General features: G+C 48.4%; 2 protein-coding genes across 2 annotated transcripts; one reads left to right on the top strand and one right to left on the bottom strand.

Moving 5' to 3' along the window:
• Window positions 1–11,939: 11,939 nt before the first annotated feature.
• Rem1 (RRAD and GEM like GTPase 1) lies at window positions 11,940–20,718 on the bottom strand. Its single transcript, XM_077109048.1, has 5 exons — window positions 20,630–20,718; window positions 19,294–19,863; window positions 18,128–18,210; window positions 13,843–14,044; window positions 11,940–12,634 (listed from the first exon to the last, which is right to left on the bottom strand). Exons 2-5 carry the CDS (start codon window positions 19,631–19,633, stop codon window positions 12,363–12,365), a joined length of 897 nt encoding a protein of 298 aa, XP_076965163.1. The 5' UTR covers window positions 19,634–19,863; window positions 20,630–20,718; the 3' UTR covers window positions 11,940–12,362.
• Window positions 20,719–23,323: 2,605 nt separating this feature from the next.
• Window positions 23,324–26,517, top strand: Defb124 (defensin beta 124). Its single transcript, XM_076849467.2, has 2 exons — window positions 23,324–23,381; window positions 26,360–26,517. Exons 1-2 carry the CDS (start codon window positions 23,324–23,326, stop codon window positions 26,515–26,517), a joined length of 216 nt encoding a protein of 71 aa, XP_076705582.2.
• Window positions 26,518–27,677: the final 1,160 nt, after the last annotated feature.

Below are 27,677 nucleotides of genomic sequence, written 5' to 3'. Positions count from 1 at the left end.
AGTAATAAAGCATTTTTGCCAACCAAGAGGAGGTAACAATTGTAAATATGCACACATCTGATGGTGTCATCTTAAATACCTGCAGAAAGTTTATTGGCAAAAAGGAAAGGGCCACACAAAATCATGGTGGAAGATTTCCTTTTCTTTTTTAAATTTTTTTGGTGCTTGAGATTGAACTGAGGGGTACTTAACCACTGAGCCACATCCTTAGTTCATTTTATTTTTTATTTTTGAGATAAGAGTCTTGCTAAGTGGCTGAGGGTCTCGCTAAATTGCTGAGGCTGGCCTGGTATTTGTGATCCTCCTCCCTCAGCTCCCTGAGTCTCTGGGATTACATGCATGCACCAGCATGCCTGGTTATACATGCCCTTTGACTAGCAGATTTGAGTGAGGGCAAAACATTTGCATTCCTCTTAATTTCCATAAATAAGTGAAACATGTTATGGTCCATCCATCCATACTGTGGAATAATTTATGGCATGAAAAAGAACAAGGTAAAGAAAAAAAATTAACTGAAAAGAGAAATAGACACATGCACGATTATGGCTGGAGACTTCAATTCTCTTTTTTTTTGGGGGGGGGCGTTCCAGGGATTGAATTTAGGGGCACTCGGCCACCGAGCCACATCCCCAATCCTATTTTGTATTTTATTTAGAGACAGGGTTTCACTGAGCTGCTTAGTGCCTCACCATCTTTGAGGCTGGCTTTGAACTCATGATCCTCCCGAGCCACCGGGATTACAAATGTGTGCCGCTGTGTGAGCTGACTTTATTGGAACACTACACCCAATAGCAGCCTAATACTATTATTTTCAAGTGTCTGTGGAACATGCACCAAGATAGACCATAAATTGAATTATGGAACAAGTCTCAAGTTTGCAATTGAATTAAGCTAGAAATAGATAACAAAAAAAAATATGCAGGAAGCCCACAAGTATCAGGAAATTAAATAGCATACATCTGAATAATGGATAGAAACAAGAAATCATAAGGGAACTCAGAATATTTTGAACTGAACAATAATGAAAGAAACAATATATTAAAATTTGTGGTATGCATCTAGAGCTTAGAAGGTAACTTTTTAGTTTTAAATACTTATATTAGCAGAGAAGGGCTGGAGGTGTAGCTCAGTGGTAGAGGGCTTGCCTAACATTCATGAGGTCCTGGGTTCAATGCCCAGCATTAAATAAAAGTCTCAAATAAATGATCTAATCATCTATTTAAAGAATGTAGAAAAACGAAATAACTTTCAAAATAAGGTGAATTTACATGTACTGGCATAGATAGAAAGCCAGGATACATGGAGTGAGAAAAGCAAATTATAACTGATATGTATGGCATTATGGCAAAGATTGCTTGTTGTCCCTCAATGCCTATTTGGAGCTGGTGCATGGCTGTTCAGATAAAGAACATTTCCTAAATTCCTGTACAATTAAGCATGGCAATGGAACTAAGTTCTAGCCAATGAGATGGAAGCAGAGGTAGTTATGTAGGAGTCTTCTGAGACTGTCTTTTTGGCTCCTTACTGCCTCCTGCTGGCTGGAATGTGCACACGATGGCTGCAGACAGAGTAGCCTATTGATTTGGACGTGGTGGAACCTCAAGATGGAAGGAGTCCCTGGTTCCTGTACTTGTAAGCGATTCTGAACTTTTTTGTACATGAGAGGGAAATACACTTCTATCTTATTTCTATCACTATTCTTTTGGGTTCATTTCTTGCAACTGAACTCAATTCTAATCCATATGACCATGAATCCACTGATGTGAAAAAGCAAATGCCTGTAATCCTAGTGACTCCGGAGGCTAAGGCAGGAGGATCACCAATTTGAGGCTAGCCTGGGTAATTTAGTGAGACTCTGTCTAAAAGCAAAACGAAACAAACAAATAAAGCAAGAACTGAGGGTGTAGCTCAGTACTGCAGGGGACAGTGGGGGTGGACGAAGAAATATATGTGTGTGATTTTTGACTTTGTAACGACCTTCCCCCCAGAGCATTTGCTTCAGCATTAAAGACTCACACGTAACAGTGAGTCCTGGGGTGGGGCTGCTTCAGGGTTCTTGAGCTCCGTAACTTGATTTCTTCCAGAGCTCAGGTGCTTCCCATCCTTGGACTTTGCCATCCTGTGGCTAGATCCTGTCATGATCACAAGATAGTGACTACAGTTCCAGAGGTCACATTCATATATTCCAGTGACCAATAAAAAAAAGGGGGGGGTTGTGTTTGTTCCCTTCCACTGTGGTTTTTGTATTCAGTTCTTTTTAAAAGAGGAAAGAAGCTTTTTCTAGATCCCACTTCATTGGCCAGAGCTGGGTTGTAAGTCCCCCTTTAAATCCCTGTCTGGCTTAAAGCAAACTGGATTTATTCTGGATTCCATAAAGAAAAGGAGAACAACAGCAAAATTGTGGTTCTGAAAGTGTGGAAGAAAAGAAAAATGGCCAGGGCTGGGGCTGTGGCTCAGTGGTAGAGCGCTTGCCTAGCATGTGTGAGGCACTGGGTTCGATTCTCAGCACCACATAAAAATAAAATAAAGATATTGTGTCTACCTAAAATTAAAAAATAAATATGAAAAAAATCATCAACAATGAATAAAAATGTTTTTTTTTTTTTTTAAATAAAGAAAAGAAAAATGGCCAAACACCTGCTCCAGCGTATATGCAGATGGTAGGGGAAAAATCCAGAAGTACAAACTCCAGCTGCTAATGGGGGGTACCTCCAGGGAGGGGTGGGGATCCAGGGGAGAGAGGATGGAGGAAATTCTGTGACAAATAAATACCAAAGTTGCCCATTGGGAGACTCTTACCCAGTTTCCTGTAGCCCACTGAGGCCACCGTGTTTGGGGCAGCTTGGGGATGAGTCATGACGTCCTGCCCCTCGCCCCTGAGGGCCGATGTTATTCCTTTCTGCCATATGATTGCTTTCTCAGGCCCCCTAGTAGCTGGGGTCGGCCACAAGACCCAGTTTGGCCAGTGAAATAGGAAGGGAAATTTCTGGGCCAACAATTTTGCCGCTATTAAAGAAAAGAATCCTTTTCTGACCTTTTCCCTTCTAGTCTTCCTTGGGATGCTAGTAGAAGGATGTGGTGCTTGGGATTGTGGTAGTCAAATTATAACCCTGAGGGAAATGACCAGAGAAGTCAACCAGTGTCCTGACATTTTAGGGCCGATGAATCAACTTTAGAATTGCTTACCTCCGGACCTCTTGTTAGAAAATGTTCTTATAAGGATTCCTATCGAGTGGAGCTGTAGGCAACTTCACAGATAAATGCATTTTTAAAATTTTTTTACCATATATTCCCTGTTGTTTTGATTTTTTTCTTATAATGAAAATATATTATTACTATGATTCAAAGTTCAGTTTAAAAAAATACACCACCTGGCATCCTTGGTATCCCAAATGCCAGGGAAAGAGAGGCATTCTTGGAAAGAGGGAGAGAGAGAAGTCGAATAGGGGAACAAGCCGTTCTTTGTAATTATGCACTAACTGTGTGGGGTAAGAGGGCCTTGCAGGCTGGAAAATGGCAGAGAATACATTTCCCTGTCACTCTTTGGGTTTAGACCAAAGGTTATAAAATGTCAGCCTCTTGTCAGAATTTGGCTGGGCGGACCTATTCTACCCAGGGTTTTTATTTCACTGTTTTTTTTTTTTTTTTTTTTTTGGGTGGAATTAGGGACTGAACCCAGGGCTTTACATGCTGGGCAAGTACCCTACCACTGAGCTACAGGCCAGTCCTGCCCAGGGTTTTTAAAAATTGGAATTAACAATGATTATCTAAGCATTGAGCTATTTCTCATAAAGATATGGCTTCCTGTTTTTTTTTTTTTTTTAGAATAACTGACATATCCAGCCGGCCGCAATAGTACATGCTCATAATCCCAGTGGTTTAGGAGGCTGAGGCAGGAGGATTGTGAGTTCAAAGCTAGCCTCAGGAACAGTGAGGCACTAAGCAACTCAGCGAGACCCTGTCTCTAAATAAAATACAAAATAGGGCTGGGGAGGTAGCTCAGTGGTCGAGTGCCCCTGAGGTCAATCCCTAGTACCAAAAAAGAAAAGAAAAAAAAAAAAAACTGACATAGCAGCAGCAACTGACATAACACCTGGCAGCAGCTGGGTTCATCTCTGGAGAGCAGGGGCTGGGCACGCAGCTCAGGGGGAGCGCTTACCTACCAGGTGAGGCCCTGGGCTCCATCTCAGGTGCCTTCAGTTTGCCACAAGCCTCCATGCTCCTTAGTGTCCTTGATCCAGTCCCACTTGACTGGCTGTGTTGCTCGTTTAACTCTGAGCATTTCGGGCAGCAGCCTGTGGTTGTGGCTTTGCATTAGTGCAGCGCGTCCTGTCGGTGTGTGGACGGTCCACCGTAGCTTTATGGACGGTCCACCGTAGCTTTATAGAGGGTCATGTGCAAACTATCGACTCTCATTCAGTAGATGGGCAGAGGCTGCAGGGAACGGACTCTGCAGTGGTTGCCCTCATTCAGGACTGCTGTCAGGACAGTGGAGCTAAGATCCAAGAATACCCTTGATTGCCCTGTTGGGGCACCTGGGGTGTCACCTACCCCAGTGACTCAGACTTCTGATGACATACTGCTGGGAGAGGGGAATCCATTCAGGGGCAAATCCCATACCTGTGGGGAGACAGGAGAATTTTCTGAGATGGGTAGACATTTGCAAGGTGAAGATTCAGGGCAGCTGATGCTCCTGGAGAAGAGCTGGCCTTGAGGAGGACTGGCCAGATCAGCCTCCGAGGACTGCGGCCCAGCACCCGCCATCCCGGGGGAGGGGGAAGCCCTTTAATTTGGGGCCTTTCCTGTGTATTCATTAGAAAAGGCTGGAGAGAGGAGTAAGAGTGGAGATGTGAACTTACCCTCCTTCCTGCCCTTCTCCCTTCCACCAGGGTAGGCAGAGAATGAATTCCCAAAATGTCATCCCTGGAAGGTGTGAATGTGGCACGTTACATGATGAAGCGGGGTTAAGATTAGGCTGGAGTGGATTTGCTCATCAGATGAGTAAATAAGGAGATTATCCTGGACTATCTGGGCGGGTCCCTGTAATTGCCATGATGCAAGCAGAGGTGGAAGAGAGAAGACCAGAGAGATGGCGTGGCCTGACAGTGCCGGCTTTGGAGATGGAGGGAGGCTCCACAAGCCAAGGAAAGCAGCTGGCCTCTGGAAGTTGGAAAAGGTAAGACAAGGGAAGGTCCTCTAAAACCCCCAGAAAGGCCAGGTGCAATGGCGCATGCCTGCAATCCCAGGGGCTCAGGAGGCTGAGGCAGGGTATCGTGAGTTCAAAGCCAGCCTCAGCAACTTAGTGAGGCCCTAAGCAATTTAGCAAGGCCCTGTCTCTAAATAAAATATAAAAAGGGCTGGGGATGGGGCTCAGAGGTTAAGTGCTTTGGGTTTAATTCCTGACACCAAAAAAGAATAAATAAATAAAAATAAAAAAATAAAATCCCCAGAAAGGAAAACAGCCCTGTTGACACCAGGATTTTAGCACAATCAGATCCATGTTGGACTTCCACTCTACAAAATTGAAAATTGAGGATAATAAATTTGTGCTGTATGGAGTCACTAAATTTGTGATGATTTTCAGCAAAAGGAAGCAAACCCCAGGCTTCCTGGGAGGGCCTCGGAAGGGTGACAGCGTAGCTTGCTGCCTACTGACAGCTAAGGGATGACACCTCCAGATGGTCCCAGCCCAGCTGCCCAGTCACCCTCCCTGCCCCGTCCACTGTGGATCTGAGTTTCTCAAATGAGACTCCAGAGATGGGCTGTAGCAATGTTTCCCTGCCCAAATCCCTGACTCTCACCACCTAGAAGAAAATGTTTTCCTGCTGTTGAGCTTTGGGGTGGTATGTGTGTATGTGTGTATATGTGTGTGTGTGGGTGTGCGCGCACAGTACCAGGATTAATGGGGTGGATTCTTAAGCAGCACAGTAATTAGAACAGTCTCTCTATCCGGCATGCATTCCCAGCCTTTTTTGTTGTCTGGGATGTGGTTTTTCCCTCAAGTAGCCTTTCTTCTGGGATGGCCATGTTGGAGTCTACCCTTGAGGGTAAACACTGGTTAACCTAAGCTAATGATTGGGTTTGAAGGTGGTCAAGTGACCATTTCTGGCCAATGAGAAATGAAAGGAAGTTTGCTGGAGGTCTCTGGTTCTCTCCCAGAGACCTCCAGCAAGAACCAGCCTTCTTTTTTCCACTGGCCCTTGTCATGTCCACATTTGATGCCTAAAACTGGGGTGGCCATATTGGAACCCTAAAGATAACCAGCCCAGGGCAAGCTGAGACTTAGAAAATGGCAGAATAGAAAGATGGAAGGAGAAACTCTCACACATGTGATCAAAGAGGCCTGTACAGTGTTCATAGCAGCACTGATAATAATAGAAAAAGTCCAATGGGTAAAAAGGAAAATAAATTGTGTATGTTTGTATAATGGAATACTAAAAAGAATGTAGTAAGCTTACATATCTCAATAGAAATGAATCTTACAGGGCTGGGGATGTGGTTCAAGCGGTAGCGCACTTGCCTGGCATGCGTGCGGCCCAGGTTCGATCCTCAGCACCACATACAAACAAAGATGTTGTGTCCGCCAAAAAGCTAAAAAATAAATGAATATTAAAAAAAATTAAAAAAAAAGAAATGAATCTTACAATATAAACTGAATGTGAAAAATAAAGCTAAAGGATGCATATTGTATATTTGAGTGAAGCTTAGAAACATACAATACTATGCTTCACAGAACATAGATGTAGGAAATAGTAAGAAATGCATAGAATATACTAACAGCTATAATTCATGGAGTGTTTATTTACTGTGTGCAAAGCATTGTACTAACAAAGAACAATGTGATTAAATTCTCACCATAACCCTTAGAGAGAGAATGTTATTAATATTCCCATTTTCCAGATGAGAAAACTAAGGCACACAGGGAGAAAGTCAATTACTCAGTGGCATAGAGTAGTGCATTCCTAAATATTAAAAATCCCATTTAATTCTATGGAATAGGAGTTCCCACCAATTTATTATTATTATTATTATTATTATTATTATTATTATTATTATTATAGTTGTAGATGGACAGAATGCCTTTATTTTATTTGTTTATATTTTTCTGTGGTGCCAAGGATCGAACCCAGTGCCTCACACATACTAGGCAAGGGCTCTACCACTGAGCTACAACCCAGCTCCCCACCTCCCATTTCAAGGTGAAGGAAAGGAATCCAAACGATGTGTCTGAGATCGGATTGAACATGGGTTTTTTCCTAGTTCCAAAATCTGTGCTTTTCTGCCAATGTCTTGTCACATTCAGGAAGCATGGGAATGTTAGCCTCCCTCCATACACACCCTACCCTTGAACTTGAACCAGATGGAACTGGGGGAAACTGCACGCATTGCTGAACCTAAAGCTCCCAGCCCATCATCAGTATTATTTTTAACTGAACCCTGAACTGAACAGAAGGGAACAGTGCTCAAATTGAAACCAAACTTGTATATTTTTTCAAGCTGTTGGACAAGAATCTTCAAATGGTCTTGAGATAGAGACAATCACATGGATAATTCTACCCAAATCTCTTCGCTCTGTATATTTTCATTTGTCTAAGGTCACTTGCTCATGACAGAGCTGAGAGATTCTTCATCTTTATAAAGCATTTGCAGAAAAAAAATTTTCTAGCCCTCATTTACCCTTCAGCTCCCTTCTTGGCCGGGGCAGGGATTTGGACATTCCTGTGTCTGCCAGCTGGGACCTCTGTGCTCCTTACCTTCCTTCACAGCCTGTGAGTCTGTCCCCATGTGAGTGAAATGAGACGTGTATTTCCCACCACCCAGGGACTGGGAGCTGCAGCCTGGACTGGATTCCTCAGGTTCTCCAAGCAGAAATCTCATGCTTCTGGCTGAGAAATTGAAACTTTCCACCAAGGCCAATGATCCTCCGGAGTCTGAGCAGCCTGGCTGGGGTGTCTTGGAAGCCAGGTGGCTTTCATCTCCCGTGGACCAGGCTAGCACAGTTCATGACCCTCCCCCACAGCAAGAGGGGGGACTCTGGAGAGATTGGGGGCCTCAGGGGAGATATTCATCTTTCCAGAGCTTTATCATTTTTTTCCATAACAGTATCCTCCCTTTAAGGTGGAAAGTCCCAGCTGGTGGGCGGCTCAGGACTCTTTAAGTGTTTTTGTTCTCTGCCCAGCCCCCAGCACAGGGAGCGGGGTATGGGGCAAAGATTGCTCCCCTCTTGTACCAGTCCACTCTGGGTTTGTCCTATCAACAAACGGTGCTCTATAGGTGAGCCCTAAACAAGGAGGGACTAGACTTCCCTGATCTGAATTCTGGGTCTGGTATGTATGTGCCAATGGTGCTATATTGGGTCGAAGGTTCTTTGTGCTCCAGTTTTTCCACCTGAAAATTGGCATATGGTGGTTGAATCATCAGTTTTGAGGATTTAACAAATTATGAAAAGCGCTCAGAACAGCACCTGGTACATAGGAAGAGGGATGCAAATATTTGCTGTTTTTATTGCATTGACCTTGAGCTGGGACGATTCAGCTCCTCTCCCTAATCCATATAATTAAGACAGCAATTCTTAGGGGAGGGGATAAGGGGGCAGGAAAGATGGTGGAATGAGATGGACATCATTATCCTAGGTACATGTACGACTGCAAATATGGTGTGACACTACATTGTGTACAACCAGAGAAATGAAAAGTTATGCTGCAATTGTGTACAATGAATCAAAATGCATTCTGCTGTCATATATACCTAATTAGAATAAATAAACAAATTTAAAAAGAAGACAGCAATTCCTTCTTGCTTCGACAACCAATCTGAGCTGAACCGATGACCCTTCCTCGTTGGGTGGCCTAGGATCTATTTCTTGGGTTCCCTTAGCCTCTCTATGTTCATCTATTAAATATACCTATTAAGTAGAGGGTTGTGTTAAAGAGGAAATGAGAAGCATGTACCATGGGATCAATACTACCATATAGAAAGAGCTTTTAAAAATTATCTATTTTTGTTTATTTGTTTTGATGGATAAGAAAGAACTTTCTAAACCGTAATGAGCTGTGTCCCTGGGAAGAGTACTATGGATTTCCTCTAGGTTTGCAGCCATACCTTGTTCACACACACTTAGAATGAGAGAGGTCAGGAGAGGTTGGTTAATTAATCCATTTATTGAGCAGCCATTTTGAACCAGGCACTGTGGTGGGTGGTAGGGACAGAGCAGTACTTAGGACCTTTCCCTCCTGCGGATTTCATTACTGTCGGGGAGGCAGACAACACACATGTGAGAACATAAATATATGATACAAGTTCAGATTCAACCCCTTTATTTGGCATATGGGAACACTGAGGCTCAAAGGGAAAGGGATTTTCCTAAAGTCCTTCCATGTCATAGTCAGGAAGACTCCCAGGTCTTCAAAATGACGCCAGCCTGGACAATTAGTAAGACCTTGTCTCAAAATAAAATTTAAAAAAGAGGCTGAGAATGTAGCTCAGTGTAGAGCACCCCTGGGTTCAATCCCAGCACCAGAAACAAAATAAAACAAAGCCCTTAACAAACCCTGGTTCCCCCCAAATCTGAAGCAACATTTATTGAAACTTCCTGGGCGAGGGAACTATTTTAAGTACTTTATATATCTTAAATCATTTGACCCTTGTGTGAACTTTGAGGGAGGGAATTGTCACAAATCCCATTTTATGGATGGGGAAACTAAGGCACAGAGATGTGGAGGGGAAGAGGGTTGAACTTGGACTTCTGGTTCAGGACAGGTTATCCTGCCAGAGCTGGCGGCATACTGTCCCTGTCCCACCCTGGTCTCAGCTATTTCTTCCACATTCTGAGTGGCCTGGGCTCAGCACCCTCTGGCCTCAGTTTCCCTATCTGTGAATGGAGCCGTATGGGATTGGTTTTTCAGGGCCTTCGCTGACTACCCTGATTCCCTGTCTCTTATCAGTGTATGGTTACTTCATTCACGTATTTGTTTTCTGCTTGCCCTATCAGGCTGTGGGAGCTCCAGGGAGCACCGGGCACCCTCCTCGGGATTCACCGCATCTCCTGAGCGCCTGGCACGGTGCCCTGCACCTAGTAGATCCTCAGTAAATATTTATGGATGGAGAAAGGAGGGCTGGAGGGCCACCCTCCTCAGCTTTCTAGAGCTGCTCTTGAACTTCCTTGGCCCCTCTTCCTTTCTCAGCCTGGCCACCGCGCTGTCCCTCCTCCCCCCTCCTCTCACCTCCCGGGGCTGACTCCGCAGGCTCCGGCCTCCATCCGGCCTGCATTTTTCCGGGTTTGATATCATTTTTTCCACTCTCCCGGCTGCTGCCGGCTGCCTCTGCCAACTTTCCACAGCTAGGGCCCTCCCCCGACCGCAGGCCGGAGACAGCTTGGAGCGGGGGAAGACCCTCCTCCTCTTCGCTTCCTCCCGCTGAGGTCGGAGTGGGGGAAAAGGTGTCATCAGTGACCTGCTGGCGAGACTTGGGGGACGGGGCGCCGCTGGAGGTTATCGCTCTCCAGGTCTCGCTGCCGGGCGGCTGGAACGTGGTGGCCCACGTGCGGGGCTGAGGCGTCTGGGCAGGCAGCTGGCTGGGGGCAGGGGTGTCAGGCGTCAGAGAGAAGGTCCAAACCTCCAAACCGTTAGCATCTCGTTCTCCTCTCAAAGCAGTGACACCCCTTCTCGTCAGTCTGGCTGGAAATCCTGACCTGATCCCCAACATGCACCCTGTCCCTAGGCAGGCTGGCCGCCTCACTACCTCTGTGCTCTCACGGGCAAAAGGAAGCCGTGGGAAGCCTGGGCCCTGGGTCCTCACTGGCTGGGTGACCCTGAGGTGCTCACTTCCCTTGGCTGGACTTGAGTTTCCACGTTGGGAAAATGCATGAATTGGAATAAATTGGGGTGGATCCTGGAGATTAATGTATTGACTTTCATGTTTATAGACCATTCCCGCCTTAAATTGCATGCAAAGTTGTGTTTGAAAATCTGTCCCTCCCCACAATATTTCTTTTCTATTCCATTCTTTTCATCCTTTCTCTTTCTTTCCTGAATGAACTCCAGGCCTCTTGTATGCTAGGAAAGCATCTGCTACTGAACTACATCCCCATTTTCCCAAATTATTATTATTATTTTTTTAGCATGGGGGGATTGAACTCAGTTGAACCCAGGAGTGCTTATCACTGAGCCACATCCCCAACCTTTTTTTTTTTTTTTAAGATAGATAGATAGATAGATAGAGAGAGAGAGAGAGAGAGAGAGAGAGAGAATTTTTTAAATATTTATTTTTTAGTTTTCGGCGGGCACAACATCTTTGTATGTGGTGCTGAGGATTGAACCCTGGCCGCACGCATGCCAGGCGAGTGCGCTACCGCTTGAGCCACATCCCCAGCCCCCCCAACCTTTTTTTTTTCTTTTTTTAATTTTGAGATAGCAAGGGTCTTGCTAAGTTGCTGAGGCTAGCTTTGAACTTGTGATCTTCCTGCCTCAGCCTCCTGAGTTGGTGGGATTACAGGCGTGCACCACTGCAAGGGCCCCATTTTGCCAAGTTCTTCAAGAGGACTGTGGATAATTTGAGTATAGACTCAGTGGGACCAGCCTGGTTTGGAATCCTGGCAATATCACTTACAGCAGTTCTATGATCCTGTGTGTGAGCCCTTACTGTCCCTGTGCCTCAGTTTCCTAAAGAGTCAAAGTAGGTTAATGGTATCACCCTCCTCTCAGGTGCTGTAGAGATTCACTAATATCTCTGATGGCTTAGCACATAGCCAGTTCCCACAACCGCCAGCTCTTATGTTGTTAGAATGAGTGCTGATATTCCTTCCATATCATGTTTTGGGACTCTATAATCTAATTCAGTGGGTCACACTGAATTGTGGTTAGTTGTGATCCACTGTGTTTCTCCTAAATACATGAGTCAGGGACTATACCCTGTGGTTGGGAGAAAAGCCTAAGAACACAATCGATTCAATGACTTTATTGACATCCAGGCCAGTAGGCTAAGCCAGTCAGTGTAGATGGGCATGCAGGAGGTGGGGACACCTGGAAGAGCCCAGAAGGGCGGTTCTGGGCATTCAGACAGGGCATCCTTCTGGACAGGTTTATCATGGAGGGTTTCTAAGGGTTGCCCAGGGCCCAGGGACAAGAAAGATTTTTACCAAAAGACACCCACCACGTAAAAAAACCCTCTATTTTGTGCCCAGTGAGGCTTTGGACCCATAGTCTGTCCACTGCTTCCTTGAGGTCGAAGGGTCCTCGAAGCTCTGCCATCAGGGCAGCGGATAGGAAAGGCCTTCGATGCGGGCTCCAGGCAACTGCACCTTTGCCTTCGGTGGAGGCCAGAATGTACCCAGTGTCCCTCCACCCCCAGAAGGGTAGGTGGTCTCAGAGCACGGCCAGGTTGTGGCAGGACTTGGAGCGGGCCTTGAGTGCCCGGCGGCGGGCGCTGCGGGCAGTCAGGCGGGCCAGGAAGCGGCGCGCCCGCTGGCCGAGGCTAGCCCTCCTCCGCGGTGCAGGGGGCTCCTGGGCGGAGCTGTCTCGGCGGCGCAGGCGCAGCTGGCGCACCACACCCTCGAAGAGCTCGGCCACGTTGTGCTGCAGAGTGGCTGACGTCTCGATGAACTTGCAGTCGAACACCACGGCGCACGCGCGGCCCTCTGAGGGGCGGGGTCAGGTGAGCCGTACAGGCAGACGGAGACAAAGATAGGAAGAAGTGGATCAGTGTCAACTGGAAGCCATCTTGCCTGTGCCCATACCTAGGGGAGTTTCAGGGACTTAAGAGATAAATCATGTGGGGCTTTGAGGAGTTAGTTCACAGTCTACTGACCGATACTGATGGCAGAATGAGGCTGGGAGGACGGGAGGTTAGGAGTAGGTAGAGACCAGGCTGAATGCCAGATTGAGGCCTGATCTCCTGGGCATTAGAATTACCTGGAGGAGCGTGTGGAAAGGCAGGTTCCTGGGCCCACCCTCAGGAATTCTGATCCCGTAGGTTTGGGATAAGGTCTGGGAACCTGTGTTTTAACAAAATCTCCTGCGGATAATGTTGCAGATTTTGGGGGTGCCTGTCCACAAAGTACATGGTCTTTCAACTCTGGGATGCACTAGGCTGTGAGACAGGGGCCTGAATTCTAGTATTTCATGGATGATGACTTGTGAAATTGGCTTTCTCTTCCTTTTTAGTCTCAGTTTCCATATTTTTAGAGATTTTATTCTGTAAATAGGGCCATTTTAAGATCTTTATGGGCCCCACTAGAAATATGAAACATTAAAATATTCTCATCTCACTGTAAATGTAATTGATAGATAACTTAAAAAGTTTTGGTTTGTAGTTGCTGGTTGACACAATATTATGTTCCTTTTAGACAATTAAAGCTTTGGTAAACTTAATTTATCATTTTCTCACTTCATTTTGGAGCCAATAATGGTCATTTCTCAAACATAAGCCCTTCAAAAGCGAGTAGGCACTGGGCCTCTGACTGGTGAATCAGGTGTCCCTGATTCAGGGCATGTGGAGCTACAGGGAAATTCCAAAGGAAAGAAATGAGGAGGTCACTTCTGGTTCTGAAAAACTCTGGCCGCTGGCAAGGAGGACCGATTGAGTAGGGGCTAGAGAACTAGAGAGACTGGCTTAGGACCAAGGGGAGATGCCAAGACGGGGTAGAGAGGCAAGGGGGCTGGCAGGACTTGAGGACCAAGTCCTGAGGTCTCTCACTTCTTCCCAGGTGAGAGAGGAGGCAGTTTTCTGCTCAGTCAAGAAGCTGCAGGGTGGGGGTGGGTTGGCAGGGCAAAGAGCCCCCAGGCAAGAGCCCTGGAGGAGGGGCAGTGGGGTCGAGGGAGAGAGGAGGGTGGGTGGAGGGCTCACCTTCCACAGAGACTTCCCGGCATCGGGCCAGATCCGCCTTGTTGCCCACGAGGATGATGGGCACGTGGTCTGCCCGATGTGTGCGCCGCAGCTGAATGCGGAGCTCAGAGGCGCTCTCGAAGCTGCCCCGGTCCGCGATGGAGTACACGATGACATAGGCGCTGCCCATCTGCAGGCACGACTCCTGGCTCCAGCTCTCATTCTGTAGGGGAGGGACCCCAGGCCCGTGCTCAGAGGGCGCCTGGCCCTGGCTGAGAAAGAGGCTGGTCTGGTCTAGTGGGAGGGGTTAGGGTTGAGGTTACATTCTGCACAGGTTTGGGGGACAAATTCTATCATAATTTCCTGTGTCACTTTGGGAAACCCCTGATCCTCTCTGACCCTGGGTTTCTCTGCTTGAAAAATTGGGTGGACACTGCATCACTTGATTTTGTCATTCGCTGATCACATCCACAGGCTGGGCACTGGGGGCAGAGAAGGACTTGGTTCCTTTTCCTGCCAAGGGAGAGGGGGTAGTCTGGCTTTGCCTGTTCCACTCTGTTGTCTGGTTTCTGAGGAGGGTTTGGCTTTGCTAGACATTTCTGTAGGATGTCTGCAATCCGGAATTAAGAGATAGAGATAGAGATAGAGAGGGAGATAGAGAGACAGAGAGAGAGAGAGAGAGAGAGAGAGAGAGAGAGAGAGAGAGAGAGAGAAATGAGGACAGGAGGTGGACTTCAGGGAAGGCCTATTCAGGCAGTTTTGAAGTGAAAGGGGCTAAAAAGCAACTGTGGAGTGTAAGTCAGAGGGGGTTGGAAATGATCATCCCCTTCCCTTTAAGAAGTGGAGTCCTGGGGCTGAGGTTGTGGCTCAGAGGTAGAGCGCTTGCCTAGTGTGCGTGAGGCACTGGGTTCAATCCTGAGCACCACATAAAAATAAAATGAAGATATTGTGTCCACCTAAAACTAAAACAAACAAACAAAAAAAGTTGAGTCCTTTCAAGTTGTTTGGCCAAGGAAAGGAAAGAACAGGAGTGCTTTTGATATTCCATTCTGGATGGGGGCCATTAGCCAGGGACTGCAGTCTGAAACTAGATCACCTGGGTAATAAATTTATAAGTGTTTAATTAGACACATTCCTGCCCTCCAGAAGCTCCTGGTGCAGAAGGGGGGTTGTGAAAGTCAGCTTTTCATCACTGTGACCAAAATACCTGACGAGAACAACTCAGAGGAGGAAAAGTTTATTTTAGCTCATAGTTTCAGAGGTATAGTCTATGGTCTGCTGTCACCATTCCTTGGGGCCCAAGGTGAGGCAGAACATTATGGCAGAAGGACATGGCACCAGGAGGCAGAGAGAGGCACCTCTCCAGTGACCTACCTCCTCCAGCCACACCTCACCTGCCTACTGTTACCACCTGGCCCATTTAGATTACTAATCCAGCATATGGATTAATCCACTCATGAGTTTATAGTTGTCATTATCTAGTCATTTCTCTGAACATTTCTGTCTTAACACAGGAACTTTTGGAGGACATATCATATCCAAACCATCACAAATGTTAATGGAATGGAGAATTTTTTTGGGGGTACTGGGGATTGAATCCAGGGTTACTTAATCACTAAGCCATCCTCACCCCTTTTTTTGTGGTTTATTTAGAGACAGGGTCTCACTGAGTTGCTTAGGGCCTCACTGTGTTGCTGAGCCTGGCTTTGAACTCATTATCCTCCTGCCTCAGCCTCCTGAACAGCTGGGGTTACTAGTGTGTGCACCCAGCTGGAATGGAGAGTTCTAATGCAGTGTGGTGTGTACCTTCCAGAGGGCCATATGCAAGTGGTTGGAGGAGCTAGGTAGGTGGGGTGGAGGTCAGCAGATTGTGGGTTGGTTTCCCAGTGGACCAGTGAGTGGGGTTTGAAAGGTGAGCAGGCCAAGCAGGAGAGAAGAGGTTCCAGACAAAGAGAACGTTGACGCTAAGATCTGGAGTGAGAAAGGTTGAGTGTGGCGAAAGCATTGATTGTAAGTCAGAAGAGTTTCCTGATAACCAAATAAGATACTTGAATGGGAAAGCAACAGATCTGCAGTCAACATCATTGTCAAAGAGATGCATTCTCAACAGCCACACTGATCATTCCTCAGGCCAAGTAAGCTTGGGATGGAGTCCCAAGTGAGGCGAGTTCTCAACCTTGACTATGGATGGGTTCCTTCCTCCCTTAAGTCCCTGTCCCCATCTGTAGGATGAGAGGGTGGGGCTTGACCATTTATTCATCATACAAATATTTATGGAGGATTTGACAGGTGATCACCAATAGCCAGTTGGTCCATGGATTGGTGGGTGAGAAGCAACTGAGAGTATGATTCAAAATAGAGATTCCAGACCCTACTTTTGGAGGTTCTTATTCATTAGGGGTGAAGCTTAGGAATTTGATTTTTAATCCTCTCCAGCTGATCAGATGGTCAGCTGATGCAGGGCACTACTGTTCTGTCCAATTCCATCTGTTGACATCAGAGTACCGTCCAGCCCAGAGTGGAAAGGACAGGTGCTTATTTCAGTAGATTACTACTGCTGGGCCTGCTCTGGGCACTCCCTTCACGGGCACTGAATGGGGAAACTGGTTTACTTTCCTTATTTTATGGATAGAAAAGTAAAACAAAAGTCCAGAGAAGAGGAGAAAACGTTCTCAAGGCCTCAGAGCAAGCAGGGTGCAGATTTCCAGTTCCTGCTTTCTGGCCCAGTAACCTCTCCCCCTTGTCCCCAGTGTGGTGCTCCTTCTCTGACCCCTCTTCTTCACTCACTGGACCCTGCCCAGGGAATCCTCAACTGCATCCAAAAATAGACCTGCAGTCACCCACCTGTGAGCTCTTTGAGGCCAGGGGACATGTCTGCCTGGTTTACTGCTGCACCTCCAGCACCTGGCCCATGACGGACACCCACTAAGTGCTTTAGAATGAATGAATGAGCTGAAGGTTCAGAAGATGGTGCTCCTGAGGGGCACAGGTAGGGGCAGTCCTGGTGTGCACAGGCTATGGAGTCGCATAGATCTGGCTTGGAATCCTATCTGCTCTTTCAGAGATTCGGACACCTGATTTAACCTCTTTGAGCCTCAGTTTCTTTATCAGTAGAATGAGAATCCAGCCTAACTGTATATTTTTGGTTTTGCCTGAATGTCATACATCCAGTGAAAGAGGGTGCACCATAAATGTCAGCTGTCATTATAAGAATCATCATTATTATGCTCATTTGGACCTGCATTACTCTTCTTAAGCTTGTTAAGAGAAACTGACCACTTAGCGCCTTCATTCTCATTCTTTGGGCCTATGGGTGGAACTGGCCACCATTCTAGTCAATCACTCAATACTGCCATAGGGTGGGGCCTCCTTGAGAGTTAAGGAAAGGTTCTGCCCTTTAGGGAGACGGGATTTCAGATGACTTTTGGATCCTTCTCTTTGCTTACATGTATTTCCTCAAAGGTCAACAATAGGCATGTATTACCATATAAAACCCAAAGAAGATAGGAAAGTCATAACAGAGACATGTCCCTGTGTGCTGTCCATTTCCTCCTTTGGAAGGGGGTAGGAAGGATCCCTTTGGTTTCCTTTTTCACTAGCTACCTAGTTGTAACTAATAAGAATTATCACATACAATTTTCCACCCTGCTCAGCATTTATTATTCATGTTCCAGACTAGGCTCACCTCTTGGAACTGCCTAAGAAAGTTTTAAAATCAGCTGATGATGGGGCTGGGGGTACAGCTCAGGGGTAGAGCACATGCTTAGCATGTTGCCTAATCGAGGTCCTGGGTTGATCCCTAGCACCAAAATCCACCCAATAACAACAACAGAAGTCAGCTGAGGAGGAAGACAGAATGACAGGAACGTCTGGAACAATTCACCATTCATCAGGCAAGAAAACTGTAGGTCACAGTAGGCAAGTCACTTGCACAAAGCTATACAACTAGTAGGTAAAAGAAAGGGGGCTTCAACCTTGGGCATCCTGGTGACAAATGCAGCCTGCCTTCTCCTGCACAGTGTGAGTGGGTGGGTGGGGTGAGGCTGGTCATGATGCTGGGGAGGCCTGCAGGGGAGAAGCACACCCTGGGGTGGGTGCCAGGAGGGGATCCACGGAATGAGAGAAGGGATCAGGATTGTGAGGATCTCTGTCTTTGGAAAGGCTGTTTAGGAGCTATAGGTTTTGGGGCGGGGTATGCTCAGAATGGCCCTTGCCCCAAACCCTGCTTTGTGTGTCCCAGGTGAGAATAAGAGTGTGGTGTGAGGCTCAGCACCTTGTCCCCCAAGTCCTGCTTGCAGTGCCATACCCGTTTCTCGGCCTCCCAGGTGTCCATGACCACCAGTGTGGTGTCCTCGCCATCCACCGTGAGGGTCCTCTCATACACATCTTCTGCAACCAAGGGAAGACTGTATCTCAGGGAGGAGGGGCAGGCCTGGGAGATGTGGGGCTCCCTGGCTCCCCTTTCTGGTCACATCACCCCTCCACTTCTCCTTGGGAGTGCTCACCACACTTATTTGGTGTGTCCTTCCTGGTAGATCAAGAAACTCCATGAGGAGCCCATGCTTCCCTGGCTGCCAGCATAGTACCTGGCACGTGGTAGGTGCCAGGAAGGTGGGTGTAGTGATTGAATGAGTGGGGTGGTGGGGTTAAAGTGTGGTGGATTGAAAGGTTGGGGTGGTGGGGTTAAAGCTGGGCTGGGAACCCTCCTGGCCCTACAGTCTCTGACTTGGCGTGTGCATCAGGCAGGTCATGTTAAGCTCTGGGCCTTGGTCTCCCCATTCACAACACATGCAGGTGTAAGTCTATATGCCCCTTGTGTGAGTTCTCACTCTTAGGAGTGTTGAGGCCGCAGAAACAGCAGGGCCAGATTGTCCCCACCTCTTCTCTGCTTTTAACAAACCCCCTCCCCACTCATTCTATGTCCTCCCATCCAGTCCCTCAGGGATCTGTCTTCATTTCCTCTGTCCCCATATCCAGTTATCCTAGGTCCCCTGGCCCTGTGAGCTCACTGCATTTCTAGGGAATAAAGCAACCCAGTTCTGGGGATCGGGAGTCTCCACTTTAGAGACTTTGCTGTAGGTCATGGTGGCCATCGTTGGGTGTCTATGGGTCTGGGGCATCGGAGAGTCAGGGGGACTTTGGAATGGGAGTTTCTGAGTTGGGTGAAAGTCCACCATTTCTTGACAGTTTTCCGAATTGCCCTCCCTTATGACATGAAGATGAATCATACACGTCTCATGAAAATTTGGCAAATTTTCTCATTCTATTCAAGGATTTCCCTCCTTTAGACCACCATGCAGGTTGCGTCTTGCACAATCCAGGTGAGCATCATTCACTTCATAGTCTGTATGAATGATGCTCAGAGTTGAACAGTGCATGACTCCTACAACTGTTCTTGGCAGCCCTCTGCCCCCTGGTGACAGGCCTTTCACTCTTTTGGCCATATCCCACCCCACCCCTCAAGGCCCCTACCTCCCAGCTGTTCATGGTGGTCCCGCTCTTGCTTCCCTGCAAAGAGGCTGGCCAGGCTGGTCTTCCCTACGCCAGGATCTCCAAGCAGCACCACTCGGTAGAGGGCTTCCCAGGAGCCTTCCGAGTCGCTGGATTCAGAGGACCAACCATCTGGGGCAGGTGAAGGTTTCCGGACAGGAGGGTTGAGGGAGGCTGATTGGCCCAATCGGGGATGCTGGGATTGACTGGGGGTTGCTGTGCATAGGCGGCCAGGCTGGTGGCCCCGGGATGACAGGGTGAGTGGAGTGCTGGCTCTCCGTCGCAGGGGGGTCTTTGCTTCCTGCTGAGTGTTCAATGTCATCCTTGGTAGGGAAGGGCTTTGGCCACTCCTTCTTCCTTCCCCCTGAATGAAGTAGGGATGGGCAGTTGCTCTTTGCCCCTCTTTCTGTTGTAGGGTCCTGATGCGGTCGAGAAGGCTTCCTCCACAGTCCTCTCTTGTTTGAACGGGAGGCGGCACCTCTGCTCCTTGGAGTGGGGGTTTTCTGGCTTCAGGCCCAGGGTAAGGTCACTTGGAAGGGGTGAGTTGGCAGGCTGTGAACACACGAACGTGCACATCCAGAGGCCATGTCCCATGCCTTAAGGATGGCCCACCCCAGGTGACAGACCGCAGCTAGGTGGATGTCCATACCTGCACCCCTCCATGCACAACCTGCCCCTCCTTTAGAACATGAGACCCTTGGTACGAAAGGCATCCGAGTTGCCCTCATCCGCCCTGTTCCCACTGGTCTCTTCCATACGCTCTGGGTTGGGGGTGCCCAGGAGGGTTGAGGGCCGCTGCCGGATCCCACGGGGTCGGACTGGGTGGTTGGTGCCCAGAAGGGCGAGGGGGGCCGGGGGATCCCTCGGCTGTAACCCGAGTGCCCTGGTGTCATGGGAACGGCGTGTCCGGCCCGCCCCCTGCGTGAAAAATTCAGGAGCGGCTGGCGCTACGGCCTCCAGCTGTTGCTGGAAGGCGGGGGCTGCGAGCTCGCCAGGCCCCAGGTTTGGTGACAGGACAGGGTCCCGGCGGGGGACAGGCGGGGAGCCCACCGGGCCCGGGAACGCCTGTGCCATTTTAGAGGCTGGGTCCGAGCTTTCTCAGCCCGGGGTCCCGAGTATGAGGGCCCCGATCGCGGGGCAGGGGGCTTCCTGGTCCAAGGCTCCCGGACCCTCCCGGCTCCAGGGCTGGGGACCCGCACCCCGCACGCGGTTTGGAAGCTCCCCGGCCCCCGCCGGCTCCGCAGAACCCCCCCAGCAGGCGCCCCGCGAACTCCGCTCCAACTTGGGCAAGTTGTCCGCGGGCGGCGCGGAGCTTTACCTCGGCCGGGGAGGGGTCCGGGTCCCCCGCCGCCTCAGCCGCTGGGTGCTGCAGGCTGGACCGCCCGCCTCGGCGAGCAGCCCCTCCGGCCCGGCCCGCCCCGCCCCGGGCCGGGGGAGGAGCGCGACCCCGCCCCGTCCAGCCCCGCCCCGGCAGGGAGCCCCGGGGTCCCCGCCCCGAGCCTGGGCCGCGCTGCGTTTTTAAGACTGCAGATCCCCCGGTGACCCGCCGCTTCCAGGCCTGCGCGAGGTCGGGGTGACAGTGTCGGGGTGGCCGACAGGAGAGAAGAAGGGTCTGGATGCCCCTCTGCGTCCGCTTCGGTCCAATCCATCAGTGCGGGGCACCAACTTCAGCCTTCACAAAATCCACTCCGCCGCTTGGTAAAGGTTCAGTTTCTTAGGTCCCAAGGTTTCGGGGGATCTTTTTATTTTATTAATTTTTCTGGGGTGCTGGGAATTGAACCCAGGGCCTCTCCCTAGACACACAACTCTTATCATTGAGCTACATCTCAGCTTTGGAATGAATGTTTTAAGCAAACTCCCAAACATCCTGATGCAGATCGTTCTTGCACTCCACTTGGAGAAACCCTGTTTTGGACGGAGGATTAATGCTGGGAAACAGCTTGGGGGAAGAGAGTCCTGGAAGTCTGTACTGAAGATTTCTGAATATCTGATTTTGCTGTCATTTATTCCTTTGCTTATTCACCAGCTGAGGATTACTTGGGCTTGGGACTCAGGTCTCTCTGCCTTTCAGCCTATTGTCCCTTTCCATATAGTTCATGGCTTAAAAACAAGGCAAACAAAATTCCCCAGGTATGTTGGAGGAGGAGACTTACTGATCTTGGTAGGGAAGTTGGCTGTGGGGCCCTGTGTGTGTGTGTGTGTGTGTGTGTGTGTGTGTCTGGGTTAGTGTTACTGGAGATTGTTACTGCTCTATCCCTCTAACCACATCTCCAGTTCTTTATTATTTATTTTTTTTAAAGAAATTTGAGGCTGGGTGCGGTGTTGCTTGCCTGTAATACCAGCGGTTCAGGAGGCTGAGACAGGAGGATCTCTAGTTCAAAACCATCCTCAGCAAAGGCTAAGCACTAAGCAACTCAGTGAGACCCTATCTCTCAATAAAATACAAAATAGGGCTGGGGATGTAGCTCAGTGGTTGAGTGCCCCTGATTTCAATCCCCCACCTCCAAAAAAAAAAAAAAAAGAAAAGAAAAAAAAGAAAGAAACAGAATCTTGCTAAGTTTCCTGGGCTGACTTGTAATTTGTGATCTTCCTGTCTCAGATTTTCAAGTTTCTGGGGTTACAGGTATGTGCCATTGTGCCTGGTTTCCTGTAACTCTTGGAGGTGCATATGTGTGGGAGACCTTGGAGAGCAGACTGTACCTGTGGGTGGAACTTGTCATGGCTGAGGGGTTCAGGTGTCCAGCTTGGAACAGCTCCTACAGCAGCCCCCACAAGTCTTGGGTAGACACCAAACCCCTCATGCCTGGCTTCCTTCCGAGGCGTGACCCTCTTGGCCTCCGTTTCCCACCTGTGTGGTGAGACACCAGCCTTGGAAGGGAGGTGACTCAGCTTCCAGGCCAGCTCTGCGACTCAGTTGCTGGGTGACCTCAGTCAAGTCAGCTCCCCTCTTTGGGTTTCAGTTTCTTTATTGAAAACTGTACCCTCAACAGGTTATACCCGCACTAAGACCTTAGGGTTGTCTAAAATACAAAAGGCTGAACTTGGCATTCAAGGTCCATTGTGCCCTCACTCCTGTCCTCTGCAGGGTCCATTTCAGCCTCTCCTCTCAACAGAGCCTTGCTCCACCCACTCTGGCTGGTGCCCCCTGTCCCTTCTGCCTGGGATACCCTTTTCCCTACTCATCTTTCCCAGTGCAGCTTAGATACCTGACTACCAGACTCCAGGCTCTAGGCAGGTAGATTATCTTAGTGGTGCTCATACCTTAGTGGTACGTCAGAATCACCTGGAAGTCTTCTTAAGCTGCGGTTTCCCAGGACTCACCCCCTAGAACTTTTGATTTCTGAGTTTGGAGTAGGGCCGGAGAGTTTGCAAGTTCCAGTTCAGACCAGGTACTTCCTGGCTGGGGACCATGTTTTGAGAATCATTGTATTGTTTCATTTAATGCCATAAGTGAGATGGGTAGCTATCACTCTCTATGAGGTAGGTTTCTTCCCATTTTTAGAGTAGGTGTCAATGCATGCTTGTTTGAATGGGTCAGTGTGTTCTGGTCCCTTCTCCTTGCCACTAAGAAGGGACACCTTCATTTGTAAGCCTTGTAAAGGAGGCTCGTCATCATTTCATACATGACAGCTGGGGTCCCAGATAGGTTAAGTGACTTGTCCAAAGTCTCCCAGACACTAGGGGGAGGTCCTGGGATTGACTTCAAGTCATGGCTTTTCTCACTCACCCATACAGGGAAGGTGTCCAGCCTCTGTCCCCAGGCATGGCTTCAGGAAATTCAGCCCCCAGTTTCAGAGCTGAGCAGCCTCTGGTGGGTGCGGCTGACCGGTTCCCACAGGCTGGCTGAGATCCCAAGCAGCTTGGGACAACATGGCCTCATACTCCCACCACTGTCGCCCGCCCTGCCTTCATCTGTGGTCTATAAAGGCTGTTCCACAGGCAGCCAGGCTCAACCCCTGGATTCCTCTCCTCTTGAGTCCTCCCCAGCAGCCTCCCCAGGAGTCCTGTAGCCATGGCACAGCTACTACTACTCACTATGGTTCTCCTGGTCCTGGGTCATGTGCCACCAGGTAATGTCATGCATGTGTGTGTGTGTGTATGTGTGAGTGTGTGTGTGAATGCATGTGTGTGTGAGTGTGTGTATGTGTGTGTGTGTGTGTGTGTGTGTGTGTGTAATAGGCTCCCAGGTCCTGGAGGACAGAGGGCCAAGACCAACATTTAATTTTGGCCACACCACTGACTTAGAGCAAATGGCTAAATCAGCTGCGCCTCAGTTTCCTAATTTGTAAAATGGGATTTCTTCAACAATTATGCATTTCAAAAATCCTGTGCATCAGGCACTGATACGATGCTGGGATTTTGACTGGAAGAAAGCAAGTTCTTGCTTTCGTGGAGCTAACACTTTATTTGGTGGAAATAGAAAAAAGAAAAACACATAATGTGTCTGTGATAAGAAGAATAAAAGCAAGGTAAGGGGTGAGAGCAGCAGGGGGTGATGGGCAAGCTGATGGGGTGGTCTAGGAAGAAATCTAATGGGGCTTTAAACAATCTTTTTATTTTAGAAAATTCTCAAGTACACATGAAAATAGAATAGTGAACATTGTGAGTTTTTTTTTGTACCAGAGATTGGACCAAGGGCACTTAACCACTAAGCCACATCCCCAGCCCCTTTATTTTAATTTTTTAAAAATTTTTGAGATGGGGTCTTGCTGAGTTGCTTAGGGCCTTGATAAATTGCTGAGGCTGGTTTTGAACTTGTGATCCTCCTGCCTCAGCCTCCTGAGCCACTGGGATTATAGTTAGGGGCTCTGGTGCTGGGGATTGAACCCAGGGTCTCACATATGCTTAGCATGCTAACTACGTATGTGCTCTATCACGGAGCTACACCCTCAGCTCCAGAAGGTGAGTTTTTAAAAAATGTTTCATTCTGGAAAAATTTAAATTTATGCAAAACAGATTAGTGTAATGACTTGAGATTTTAAAAGCAACTTTTTTTTATTTTAGAAAATTTCAAACAAATTTAAAAAAAAAAAAAACAGTTTAAAGAACTCCTTAGTACCTATCACCCAACGAGAACACCTTGAACTTGAACCAAGCTGGTTCTGTTATTTGCCTTTTCCTTGCTCCAGTGAATGGTCTGGAAGTACATTCCGTGGTGTTTTCGTTTTGTACTATAAGGTAGGTCTGAATCGAGTTCTGAATCGAGTGACATGCAGGGGAGATTGTTCTTCCCAGGTGGGGGGAGTGTCAAGGAGTGAGGCCCTGGGGCAGGAGGATGGTAGCCTGGTGTGAGGAACAGCAGGGAGGCCCGTGTGACTAATGGGGACTAGAAAGCGTGGGAGGTCTAGTCAAAGACATGAAGGGAAAGCATATTATCTTCCAGAAAATAACAGCTCTGGGTCTTGGGTACTTGGGAAACTCAGATGTGATGATGTGCTAAGAGTATTTATTCTAGGAACGGCCAGTGCCTGAGAGTTAGGGGCTCTGGTTCTATCGAAACCCACCACTGAGCAGCTAATCGATCTTGAGCAAGTCCCTTCCTCTCTTTATCTGGAGATATACCTAGAATGGATTGTGGGAGCTCCAACTACTAAGCTGTTATTCTGATAATCTCACCTTCTACTTATTGAGCATTTACTATGTGCCAGGCCTTGGGATAAAATGATCCTGTAACTTTCCTCTGAAAGAAAGCCATAGACCTGAGGAATCTAAGGCCAAGGTCACTCGGCTGGGAAATGATGGAGCTGGGATTGGGATTCAGGAGTTCTGAGCTGAGGTCACATCACTGTTGATCACTGTGCTACGCACCCTCTTTAGAGTACAGATTCTCTGTCCCATAGAGATTTTGAGGCCAGCATTGTATCATCCTGAGATTCTCTACCTGGACAAATGGCAGGATGGGCTAGTCGGCAGGGCTAGGGGAACCTGTGGATGGTCCCAAGGTGTCATGTGAGTATTGTGTGGGATCTCTTTAGTCCAGGGAGACGTAGGCAAGCCTCTCCCTCTACCCTCCACTTGTTCCCAGTTCTGTGTTGCTTGCTCTCTGCCTCTCTGAAGCCATGCGTCTAGAAAATGTTGCACAACAGACAAGCCTTGGTGGTTCTAATCTTGTCTCACTTTCCAATTTTTGCTCAAATTGGCCATCAGAGAACCCTGATCACTTCCATCTATTTATTTGCTTGTCTTCTTGTCTTTTGTGGCACAAGAAATTGAACCTAGGCCCTGGAACATGCGAGGCAAGTGCTCTGTCACAGAGCTACATCCCCAGACTCTGATTTCATTCTGAGAGAGGGTCTTTTTTTTTTTTTTTTTCCTTTGGTAGTACTGACATTGAACCTAGGGGGTATGTTACACTGAACTGCATCCCTAGTCCTTTTTATTTTCAGACAGGATCTTACTGCATTACTGAAGATTGCTAAATTTCTGAGGCTGGTTTGGAACTTGTGATCTTTCTGCTTCAGCCTTCTGGGTTGCTGGGCTTACAAATGTGTGCCACCAGGCCTGGCTACTTGCTTGCTTTTAAGTCGCTTTCCCTGCCTGTGGGAAAGGCCTGGACCACGGCCATATTGTTTATTGTGGGTCCCTCAACACTCCATGTTTGTTAAATGAATAAAGGAAGGAGAGATTCTATTTCATGCCATATAACCAAAGAGCACTGGGGTGGGGGTGGATAGGACCTGTTCTTTCTAAGCCTTGTCCTTTCTATGGCCCAGGGTTGGAAATTTCCTCATTATAATCTAATTTTAAACAGTCCCCTTTATATCAGGGCAACTTGTGTCATGGTTCAGAGTGTAGACTCTGGAGCAGATTGCTTGGGTTTGAATCCTGGATCCGCTTTTAATGACTGTGTGACCTTGGGCGGTTTCTACGTGGACAGGAAACTTGTTCACAGTGGTACAGCCTGTGCGTTAACCAGGACTGAAATCTGTAGCCTCAGTGGTAACCAGAACTCTCACCGATGACTAGATGTCTTAACCTGTGGCCTCACTTGTGACCATTGGTCTGACCTCTGACCCATGTGCTGCTCTGTGACCTGTTTCTCTGACAGGGAGGACGGAGTTCAAACGGTGCTGGAAGGGCCAAGGGGCCTGCCGAACCTACTGCACGAGGCAGGAGTCCTTCATGCACCTGTGCCCAGACGCGTCCCTGTGCTGTCTCGCCTACGCGCTCAAACCGCTGCCACTTCCCAAGCCTAACCACACCTAGCAGCTCCAGGCACTGCCACCTTTGCTGTCCAATAAATCATACTCGGCCAGCCCCCTCTGTTCTGCTCTCTCACTGAGCTCCCCTCCCCCCAGGAAAGGGGATAAAGTCCAGGGTGTGGGAGGGGTGGTTGGTGGAGGGAGACAAGGTGCCCAGGGAGAGTGGGCATTAATGACCATTGTGGTTGGTTGTGGTCCTGGCCATGTCATGCTTTGACCGTCCAACTCCGGAAAAGTTACTCCACCTCCAAGAGCCCACCTCCCCCAAGCCTCCTCACCTGTAGGAAGGATGTGAGATTATAACAGGAGACTAGGACTTGACAGAAGGATGCAAAAACCAAGGTGGAGTTAAGAATCAGAGCTAATAATATTAATGATAAAATAGTAATAAACTTCTGGCATTCAGAAGGGGGTGGTGTGTTTGAACGCAAGGCAGCTCTATTGAGAGAAGAAGGATTTTTCTTTTTTGGTACACCAGGGATTGAACCCAGGGGGGCTTAACCACTGAGCCCCATCCCCAGCCCTATTTTGTATGTTATTTTGAGACAGGGTCTCACTGAGTTGCTTAGGTCCTCGCTAAGTTGCTGAGGCTGGCATTGAACTTGCGATCCTCCTGCCTCAGCCTCCTTGGCTGCTGGGATTGCAGGCGTGCGCCCCTGCGCCCGACTAAGAAAGATTTTTCTGTTCCTTTACTTGCTACTTGGACATTTCAAGAGGCTGCAGATAGGTGGGACCGTCAGAGTTTTATGGAAGTAGTTATCATATGAGCAAGAAGACAATAGAGGGAAACACGGCTCTTCTGGGCCTGAGACTTTGTAGGACAGGAAGGCAGGGAGAGAATGTGAACAGAATCAGGGAGGTAGACAGACACATGGTTCCATTGCGATGTATCCATTAGGATCATATTTAGCTAAAAAATTCTAGGAAACTCAGTTGGCAGGGCCTCCTCCTCCTCCTCCTCCTCCTCCTCCTCCTCCTCCTCCTCCTCCTCCTCCTCCTCCTCTTCTCTCTCTCTCTCTCAAATAAAAGGAGCCTGGGGAATTGGGGATGTAGCTCCGTGGTAGAGCACTTGCCCAGCAGTCCAGGTCCATCCTAGTACTGGGCCAGGGTCGGGGAGAGAGGTCTGGAGGCAGACGTAAACTGCATTTTTGGATTGTCTTGGGT

This window comes from Callospermophilus lateralis, chromosome 3, assembly GCF_048772815.1.
Source record: "Callospermophilus lateralis isolate mCalLat2 chromosome 3, mCalLat2.hap1, whole genome shotgun sequence".
Taxonomy (NCBI): Eukaryota; Metazoa; Chordata; class Mammalia; order Rodentia; family Sciuridae; genus Callospermophilus; species Callospermophilus lateralis.
Note: the sequence above shows the minus strand (reverse complement) of the source record. Positions and strands in the feature narration are given on the sequence as shown.